Source organism: Pristiophorus japonicus, chromosome 14, assembly GCF_044704955.1.
Source record: "Pristiophorus japonicus isolate sPriJap1 chromosome 14, sPriJap1.hap1, whole genome shotgun sequence".
Taxonomy (NCBI): domain Eukaryota; kingdom Metazoa; phylum Chordata; class Chondrichthyes; family Pristiophoridae; genus Pristiophorus; species Pristiophorus japonicus.
This window is the reverse complement of record NC_091990.1, coordinates 24,795,140-24,805,685: the sequence shown is the minus strand read 5'-3', so window position 1 is coordinate 24,805,685 and position 10,546 is coordinate 24,795,140. Positions and strand designations below refer to the sequence as shown.

General features: G+C 48.9%; 1 protein-coding gene across 1 annotated transcript in view; it reads left to right on the top strand.

Moving 5' to 3' along the window:
* The first annotated feature begins 5,600 nt into the window (after nt 1-5,600).
* LOC139279322 (protein lin-28 homolog A-like) overlaps nt 5,601-10,546 on the top strand; it is a 71,065-nt gene continuing 66,119 nt past the window's right edge. Inside the window, exons 1-2 of the mRNA XM_070898444.1 lie at nt 5,601-5,631; nt 5,835-6,007. Coding sequence (XP_070754545.1) covers nt 5,601-5,631; nt 5,835-6,007 — 204 coding nt within the window. The remainder of the gene's footprint in view (nt 5,632-5,834; nt 6,008-10,546) is intronic.

The following is a 10,546-nucleotide window of genomic DNA, read 5'->3' as shown; positions in this document are numbered from 1 at the left end:
GCTGTGCTCAGTGTTTCTCGGGGGGAGGGCTGTGGGTAGTGTCTCTGGGGGAGGGGGCTGTGCTCAGTGTTTCTGGGGGAGGGCTGTGGGCAGTGTTTCTGGGGGGGGGCTGTGCTCAGTGTTTCTGGGGGAGGGGGCTGTGCTCAGTGTTTCTGGGGGGGCTGTGGGCAGTGTTTCTGGGGGGGCTATGCTCAGTGTTTCTGGGGGAGGGGGCTGTGCTCAGTGTTTCTGGGGGGGCTGTGGGCAGTGTTTCTGGGGGGGCTATGCTCAGTGTTTCTGGGGGAGGGGGCTGTGCTCAGTGTTTCTGGGGGGGCTGTGGGCAGTGTTTCTGGAGGGGGGCTGTGCTCAGTGTTTCTGGGGGGTGGCTGTGCTCAGTGTTTCTGGAGGGGGCTGTGCTCAGTGTTTCTCGAGGGGGGGAGGTTGTGGGCCGTGTTTCTGGGGGGCTATGCTCAGTGGTTCTGGGAGAGGGGGCTGTGCTCAGTGTTTTGGGGGGGCTGTGGGCAGTGTTTCTGGGGGAGGGGGCTGTGCTCAGTGTTTCTGGGGGGGCTGTGGGCAGTGTTTCTGGGGGGTGGGCTGTGCTCAGTGTTTCTGGGGGGGGCTGTGCTCAGTGTTTCTGGGGGGGCTGTGGGCAGTGTTTCTGGGGGAGGGGGCTGTGCTCAGTGTTTCTGGGGGGGCTGTGGGCAGTGTTTCTGGGGGAGGGGGCTGTGCTCAGTGTTTCTGGGAGAGGGGGCTGTGCTCAGTGTTTTGGGGGGGCTGTGGGCAGTGTTTCTGGGGGAGGGGGCTGTGCTCAGTGTTTCTGGGGGGGGCTGTGGGCAGTGTTTCTGGGGGGTGGGCTGTGCTCAGTGTTTCTGGGGGGAGGCTGTGCTCAGTGTTTCTGGTGGGGGCTGTGCTCAGTGTTTCTCGGGGGGGGGGGCGTGGGCAGTGTTTCTGGGGTGGCTGTGCTCAGTGTTTCTGGGGGAGGGGAGGGGGCTTTGCTCAGTGTTTCTGGGGGAGGGGGCTGTGCTCAGTGTTTCTGGGGGAAGGGGCTGTGGCAGTGTTTCTGGGGGAGGTGGCTGTGGGCAGTGTTTCTGGGGGGGCTATGCTCAGTGTTTCTGGGGGAGGGGGCTGTGCTCAATGTTTCTGGGGGGGCTGTGGGCAGTGTTTCTGGAGGGGGGCTGTGCTCAGTGTTTCTGGGGGGTGGCTGTGCTCAGTGTTTCTGGAGGGGTCTGTGCTCAGTGTTTCTCGAGGGGGGGGGTTGTGGGCCGTGTTTCTGGGGGGCTATGCTCAGTGGTTCTGGGAGAGGGGGCTGTGCTGTGTTTTGGGGGGGCTGTGGGCAGTGTTTCTGGGGGAGGGGGCTGTGCTCAGTGTTTCTGGGGGGGCTGTGGGCAGTGTTTCTGGGGGGTGGGCTGTGCTCAGTGTTTCTGGGGGGGGGCTGTGCTCAGTGTTTCTGGGGGGGCTGTGGGCAGTGTTTCTGGGGGAGGGGGCTGTGCTCAGTGTTTCTGGGGGGGCTGTGGGCAGTGTTTCTGGGGGAGGGGGCTGTGCTCAGTGTTTCTGGGAGAGGGGGCTGTGCTCAGTGTTTTGGGGGGGCTGTGGGCAGTGTTTCTGGGGGAGGGGGCTGTGCTCAGTGTTTCTGGGGGGGGCTGTGGGCAGTGTTTCTGGGGGGTGGGCTGTGGGCAGTGTTTCTAGGGGAGGGGGGAGCGGGGTCCCTGTGTTGTGCTCAGTTCTATCTCCGGTTACCAGTGGGCTGTGTGATCCAGTGTGGAGATAATGCACCGTTTGTGTGGCTGCAGTCTGGGCCCGGCTCTCACTGGCTCTCAGTGCCTGCCCTTTGACGGCACCATCCCAATTGCTGCCATTGTCCAGCCCTGGCACCCACAGGAAATGGATGAGCCGATAAGGTTTGACCTGCGGAGATTGGTCACTGGTGGGAACCTTTAAATACCCCGCAGCCCCCGGGAGGGCAGGCACAATGAAAGAGATTGGTTGTCAATATGTGGAGAGGAATGGATCGATCAGGGCGGCTGATTGTCGTTATTTCGATCGCTTCGTGTATCGATTTGAAAAAAACAAATCTATCTTTAATACTGATAGATATTAAATCCGTTTTTCTCTCTGTAACGGGGCAAGTTCCCCAGATAACCCCAGGACCCTGTGTGTGGTTTCACCGACCCCTGGACAGCGAGTAATGCTCCATAGCAATTTTTGTACAGTTAAAACAAATTCCGATTCCCTTGCATTTAAAAAGTCTTCCCGTTTATTAAACATTCATTGCATCGAAATCCACAGTAACATATCTCGGCGCCAATGGACCTGTTTAACGTGTAATTTAAAACCCAATAAAGCTGCTTTGACTCCCGTGTCCTCGGTGATATGAACATTAGGACATGTCCTGATTCACTGGAGGTCACAATACAATCTGTCGTCATTCAAACCCGCTTCATTTCTTGCAAATGCCTTTTTTTCTCGTTTTCCACAATGATTCCTTCCGGGAGATATTTATTTTTTAAATGTTTAATATTACACGAGACGCTAATCGATTTTACTCATCTCGCTAAACTGACCCCGTGTGAGTCCGGGGCTGTTTAAGGCCGTGACTCCATAGCCCGGAGCTGGACACTGAGCTCACACCAAGCCCACTGTCCGGTAAACAGCGGCCCCTCGCCCCACAAACTCAACATCAAATCAGGAAAGTCAAGGCACCGGATGGCAGAAACGCGGGAGCAACGAGAAGTTAGAAATAGATCCACCAAGATTATTTTAACCCTTTTAAGCAAAGTGATGTTTTAAATGGTCACTTTCTGCAGAGAAGATTTCTAGATTTATTTGCTTCAAACAATGGATGATTTGACTGAGATGGTTCCTCCATATTCTCTTTACAATTCTTTGCACCGTTCTTGTCGGTGTGAAGTTAGATCAGTGTTTTACAATCCTGTCTCTTTTTCTCTCTCAAAGATTTTCTTTCTGTTTCATTATTTAGTGAAGTAAACTCCCACTCTCTCACACACTCTTACACTCACACACACAGTCACACTCACTCTCTCACACAATCTAACACACACACACTCTTATTCTCACTTACAGTCACACTCACTCTCTCTCACATACAATCTAACACACACACACTCACACACAGTCACACTCTCTCTCATACACACAATCTAACACACACACACACTCTTACATTCACACACAGTTACACTCCCCCCCACACACACACAATCTTACACATTCACATAACTCACACACACTCTTACACTCACAGTCACTCTCAATCTCTCATACACACTCATATACAGTCTTACACACGCTCACACACACACACTCACCCACACTCACACACACACTCACCCACACTCTCACACACACTCACCGAATCACCCACACTCACACACTATCTCACACACACATTCACTGACAGAATCAGCGTTTCCCCTTTTAAATTGTTTCCTTTTATACGGTTATAATTTTGGACGAGGTGCAATTGTGACAGAATTAGAATTTCAAACTTTTTCGAGACATTTGTTCAGCGCCTGGGAGGTCCTGAGGTATAAAAGGAATGTGCCATGAAGGGGCCATAATTGCAAATAACCTGGGCCGAGGCAGAGCGGCCACCTTGCAGCCAAATTAACCGGGGTGAAAATCTCCCTCCCTCTCTCTCTTTCCTCTCTCTCAACTCGCCCATCCATTATTCCATTGACAAGTAGTTTCTCGCGGTCATTGGCCAGTGTTAGGTTAGGATGGGGTTGGTATGTGGATTATCAGGAAGAATCTAGTGAGAAAGTTTGAGGGAGGTGCACGAGCGTGTGAGAGTGTGCGTGTATGCGAGAGAGAATGTGTGTGTGTGAGAGAGTGTGTGAGAGTGTCCCTGTGCGAGAATGTGTGTGAGAGAGTGTGTGTGAGAGTGTGCCTTGCGAGTGTGAGTGTGTGTGTGAGAGTGTGCCTGTGCGAGAGTGTATGTATGTGAGTGTGTGTGCTTGTGCGAGAGTGTGTGTGTGAGTGTACCTGTGCAAGAGTGTGTGCGTGAGTGTGTGTGCGCCTATGCGAGAGTGTGTGTGTGTGCCTGTACGAATGTGTGTGTGTGTGTATGTGTGTGCCTGTACGAGAGTGTGTGTGTGTGAGTGTGCCTGTACGAGAGAGTGTGCGTGTGTGTGCCTGTGCGAGAGTGTGTGAGTGTGTGTGTGCCTGTGTGTGAGAATGTGTGTGACTGAGTGTGTGTGTATGTGTTTGAGTGAGTGTGTGAGAGAGAATGTGTTAGTGTGTGTGTGTGTGTGAGAATGATTATATGTGTGAGTGAGAGAGAGAGAGCGCGAGAATGTGTGAGTGTGTTTGAGAGTGATTGTGTATCCGTGGAAGCAAGTCATCCTCATTTGGAGGGACTGCCTATGATGACGATGATGTTGTATGAGTGTGTGTATGAGTGAGAGAGAATGTGAGTGAGTGTTTGTGTGAGTGTGTGTGTGTGTGAGTGATTGTGTGTGCGAGTGAGAGAGAGAGAATGTGTGTGTGTCTGTAACCAGAGAAAGACCAGTTAATGTGCCCTGAATGTTGTATCTAACCTGTGAGCCCGCAGTGCTGTAAAACATTGCAGCTGGGTGAAATGACCGACAAAGGCTCCGCGAATTTGCCCTTGGCTCCTTTCAACCTCTCGCAGTTTATTAAAAAAGAGAACTTTGCTGCTGACCCTTATCCTGACGGCCCAGAAACACAAAACAGAAGCAGATTCCACAATCGGAGTGTGTTGTTTACAACTTAACCCCCCGAATCTCAATAAATATTGTGTGTGTATGTGTGTGTGTGTGTGTGGAGGCGGGGGGGGGGGGGGGGGGGGCGGGGGGGGGGGGGTCTAGTCTTTCAAAGGCATATTTTAAATATATATCATTTATATTTTCTCTTTTGGGATGGTCGATGGATCGAAGTGGGTGATTTGTGATAGTTATCGATCCCGGGGAAGGTTTCAATTGGGGATCATGTGCACATGGAAGGGAGCCAAAACACACACACACACACACACACAAGGTGGAGAGAGAGAGTCAGTACCTGGAACTGACACATCTCTCGGCGAAACTTACAAAGGCGGGAGTACACCAGCAATTTGCCCATCTCTCAAATCTGGACAGCTCGCTGCCTTTTTTTAAGAAAGAGACACAGGAGTTATCCCGGGATTAACACCGCCTGCCAAAATGGCCGAAGGTTTTATTTTTTTGGAAAGGAGGAGGGGATGGTCATTTTATTCCCTCTCTTCTTTTGGATCGTTTCTTTTATGGCTGTGAGTGTGTGTGTGGAGAGGGGGAGGGAGCTCGGGCTAGCTGTCCATTGTTTATCCGCTTCTATTCTTCAGCCCCACGTACCGCCCACCTCCATGCAAAAGCGAACATGTTTTGTATAGCTCCCATCCCTCCCATCCTCTGCCCTTTCACTTTAAGCTGCTCCCGCGACCTGCAGTAACTTTCACCTTTTTTTACATTGGAGGATTTACAACTGAAAACGGGAGGTCTACTGTATAGAGAGAGAGAGAGAGAGAGGAAGATAGAGAGAGAGAGAGAGGGAGAGAGGGTCAGAAGAAAGAGAAGATATAAATCAGCACACTTGGAAGAAGCGGAGGTGCTGGCACCGACACCGGAATGGGATCCGTTTCCAATCAGCAGTTTGGAGGTTCTGTATCGATTTGGGGGATTTTTAAAAGCCCTTTTCAATGTCTTTAGTTTCACAGCCGCTGATGTTGTGAGGCTGGCCGGAGGGCTCTGTGAGCGTGTGTCTCTGTGTGTGTGAGTGCGAGAAAAAGATGCGGGTTGTGGGTCTTAAGGATTGTTTTGAATCAAACGCTGGATTTTCATTCATGATTTCTCGCCCAGCAGCAGGTTCCGGGAGAGGCGCTGACCAGGAGCTCGGGGACTCTCCCAAGGCGGCCGTCTCACACGGGACTGGCCAGTGTAAATGGTTCAACGTCCGCATGGGATTTGGTTTCCTCTCCATGACCGGCCGGGACGGAGCACCCCTGGAATCTCCCATCGATGTCTTTGTCCACCAGGTACATCCAGAAGCGCATCACTCACTTGGGGCTGTTTTTTGTGGTTGATGGTGGGAACCCTTTGAATCCTGTTCCCAGTCTCTCCGTCCCCGGCTTCAAGATACCTGACCTCCCCGTTCTTGATCCTCCTGTACCAGATCTCCCCGTACCTGATCCCCCTGTACCAGATCTCCCCGTACCTGATCCCCCTGTACCTGATCTCCCTGTATCTGATCCCCCTGTACCTGGTCTCCCTGTATCTGATCTCTGTACCCGATCTGCCCGTATCTGATCCTCCTGTACCAGATCTCCCTGTACCTGATCCCCCTGTACCTGATTCCCCTGTATCTGATCTCCCCGTTCATGATCTCCCTGTACCGGATCTCCCCGTACCGGATCTCCCGGTACCAGATCTCCCCATACCTGATCTCCCTGTACCTGATCTCCCTGTACCAGATCTCCCTGTACCTGATCTCCCTGTACTTGATTCTCCCCTTACCCGATCTCACTGGACCTGATCTTCCCTGTACCTGATCTCCCCGTACCAGATCTCCCTGTACCCGATCACTCTTACCTGATCTCCTCATACCTGATCTCCCCGTACCTGATCTCCTTACACCTGATCACCCCATACCTGATCTCCCGGTCCCTGATCTCCCTGTACTTGATCTCCCTGTACCTGATCTCACTCAACTTGATCTCTTTACCTGATCTCACTGTACCTGATCGCACTGTACCTGATCTTTCTATACCTGCTCACTTTACCTGATCTCACTCTACCAGATATCCCTATACCCGATCCCCCGTACCAGATCTCCCTGTATCTGACCTCACTGTACCTGATCTCACTATACTTGATCTCCCTGTACCTGATCTCCCTCTACCTGGAGATCTGAGCAAAAGACGAGCAGTTTTAATTGAAGACGGATGAGAGTGAGAGATTTGGAATGAGGAAACCGAGCTTTGCCGGGGACTGTCTGACGGAGTGTGGACAATACTGGGAACATGAATGTTCGGTTGACGATAAATGTTATCACAAGGGGATGATTGGGATGACTTTAAGCGCTTGCGAATGGGTAGAATTCGGGCATTGGTTTAGATCGGCAATTTTTTCCACGAGCCCATTTCAGAGTCAGACCAGCTGCCGATTGTGATATTCCCAAAATCGATATCAAGGACCTGTTCTGGGAAATTGAACGATTGTATCAGATATTTTTGAAATACTATGTGTCCACTCTCTCTCTGCAGTTTCTGTGTGTGTGTGTGTATGTGTGTAGAATTACTCTGTGTCCACTCTCTCTATCTACAGTTTCTGTGTGTGTATAATTACTCTGTGTCCACTCTCTCTACAGTTTCTGTGTGTGTGTGTGTGGAGAATTACTCTGTGTCCACTCTCTCTCTACAGTTTCTGTGTGTGTGTGTGTGTGTGTGTGTGTGTGTGTGTATAATTACTCTGTGTCCACTCTCTCTACAGTTTCTGTGTGTGTGTGTGGAGAATTACTCTGTGTCCACTCTCTCTCTACAGTTTCTGTGTGTGTGTGTGTGTGTGTGTATAATTACTCTGTGTCCACTCTCTCTACAGTTTCTGTTTGTGTGTGTGTGTAGAATTACTCTGTGTCCACTCTCTCTCTACAGTTTCTGTTTGTGTGTGTGTGTAGAATTACTCTGTGTCCACTCTCTCTCTACAGTTTCTGTGTGTGTGTGTAGAATTACTCTGTGTCCACTCTCTCTCTACAGTTTCTGTGTGTGTGTGTGTGTGTGTGTGTGTATGTGTGTAGAATTACTCTGTGTCCACTCTCTCTACAGTTTCTGTGTGTGTGTGTAGAATTACTCTGTGTCCACTCTCTCTCTACAGTTTCTGTGTGTGTGTGTGTGTGTGTGTGTGTATGTGTGTAGAATTACTCTGTGTCCACTCTCTCTACAGTTTCTGTGTGTGTGTGTGTGGAGAATTACTCTGTGTCCACTCTCTCTCTACAGTTTCTGTGTGTGTGTGTGTGTAGAATTACTCTGTGTCCACTCTCTCTACAGTTTCTGTTTGTGTGTGTGTGTAGAATTACTCTGTGTCCACTCTCTCTCTACAGTTTCTGTTTGTGTGTGTGTGTAGAATTACTCTGTGTCCACTCTCTCTCTACAGTTTGTGTGTGTGTGTGTGTGTACGTGTGTAGAATTACTCTGTGTCCACTCTCTACAGTTTCTGTTTGTGTGTGTGTGTAGAATTACTCTGTGTCCACTCTCTCTCTACAGTTTCTGTTTGTGTGTGTGTGTAGAATTACTCTGTGTCCACTCTCTCTCTACAGTTTGTGTGTGTGTGTGTACGTGTGTAGAATTACTCTGTGTCCACTCTCTACAGTTTCTGTGTGTGTGTTTGTGTGTGTGTATGTGTGTAGAATTACTCTGTGTCCACTCTCTCTCTACAGTTTCTGTTTGTGTATGTGTGTAGAATTACTCTGTGTCCACTCTCTCTACAGTTTCTGTTTGTGTGTGTGTGTAGAATTACTCTGTGTCCACTCTCTCTACAGTTGCTGTGTGTGTGTGTGGAGAATTACTTTGTCCACTCTCTCTACAGTTTCTCTGTGTGTGTGTGTAGAATTACTCTGTGTCCTCTCTCTCCACAGTTTCTGTTTGTTTCTGTACGTAGAATTACTCTGTGTCCACTCTCTCTCTACAGTTTCTGTTTGTGTGTGTGTGTAGAATTACTCTGTGTCCACTCTCTCTACAGTTGCTGTGTGTGTGTGTGGAGAATTACTTTGTCCACTCTCTCTACAGTTTCTGTGTGTGTGTGTGTAGAATTACTCTGTGTCCTCTCTCCACAGTTTCTGTTTGTTTCTGTGCGTAGAATTACTCTGTGTCCACTCTCTCTCTACAGTTTCTGTGTGTGTGTGTGTGTGTAGAATTACTCTGTGTCCACTCTCTCTATCTACAGTTTCTGCGTGTGTAGAATTACTCTGAGTCCACTCTCTCTACAGTTTGTTTGTGTGTGTGCAGAATTACTCTGTGTCCACTCTCTCTCTCTCTCTACAGTTTATGTGTGTGTGTGTGTGTAGAATTACTCTGTGTCCACTCTCTCTCTACAGTTTCTGTGTGTGTGTGTAGAATTACTCTGTGTCCACTCTTTCTCTCGCTACAGTTTCTGTGTGTGTGTGTGTAGAATTACTCTGTGTCCACTCTACAGTTTCTGCGTTTGTGTGTGTGTGTAGAATTACTCTGTGTCCACTCTTTCTACAGTTTATGTGTGTGTTTGTGTGTGTGTGTGTAGAATTACTCTGTGTCCACTCTCTACAGTTTCTGTGTGTGTTTGTGTGTGTGTGTAGAATTACTCTGTGTCCACTCTCTCTACAGTTTCTGTGTGTGTAGAATTGTTCGGTGTCCACTCTTTCTCCAGTTGCTCCTCTCGGAGCTTGTTTTCCCGTTCAATGACCCCTGATCCCCTGGAGTTCAGTGGGAGAAGTGCAGGATTCTCATTGCGCGGAATGTGATGATTTTAAATGTGTAAATGTGATGTAGGAGCCCCGAGCGGGATCATCATCCCCGAGAGCCGCGGATTCGGCACGGATTGACTGGATTCTAATGGAATGTATGAAATAAAGTATAAAAGAGAGTCTGTGCTTTGGGTATCCCGAACTAGTTCATGATACCAGCCCAGTGACGTCACCCGGAAATTCATTTCATTCATAAAAATTCTCGAACTCTTTAAGCGAGTTTCCAGAGATCGGAACCACTTGGGATACACTGAACAATCCTTTCTAACGCTTTCTAAGAAACTCGCAGCTATCTTGTTTTGTGTCGTGAGCATTAAGTTTTGGGTGGATAGAAAGTAGGATGTTTGTTGTGTGTTCGAACAGTTCCAAGTGTTGCCCTGGCGCACTCCCGGGACTAATTCATGCCAATACAGTCAATACTTTGTAAAGTCTATTGGCAAATACAGGGCGAGTATCAGTCGATATTCAGAGACCCCGCTTCGTGGCAAATTTGGAGTATGTAAAAAATGTTTTTGAATAAGATTGCACCATTTAATGTGGCTTGATTGTTACAGTAATGATTTAATATGTTGAGCTATGTATTATATATTTTAAATGCAATTCTTCAGGCTGGCTTCGGTTGAGATCCCAGATGGTGATGTGCAATTGCTAAGTTCAGGGCTGTTCAGGGGTGATGTGAGGAAGCACTTCTTCACACAAAGGGTAATGCAAATTCCCCAACCCCCCTCCAAAACAAACCTATTAAGGCTGGAGGTCAATTGAAACTTTCAAAACGGAGAGGATTCCCGTGCAGTTTAAAACAATGGAGGTGGTGGTGAGTCCTAACCCGAGGGTGTGCAGTGAAGGTGCTCTCACAATTTTGTTGTAGCGGTTGGGTATAACTAAATGGCTTGCTAGGCCATTTCAGAGGGCAGCTAAGAGTCAACCACATTGCTGTAGGTCTGGAGTCATGTATAGGCCAGACTGGGTAAAGACAGCAGATTTCCTTCCCTAAAGGACATTAGTGAACCAGTTCGTTTTTTTTGACAATCCAGTTTCATGGTCACCCATTACTGATACTAACTTTTTAATTCATTGAATT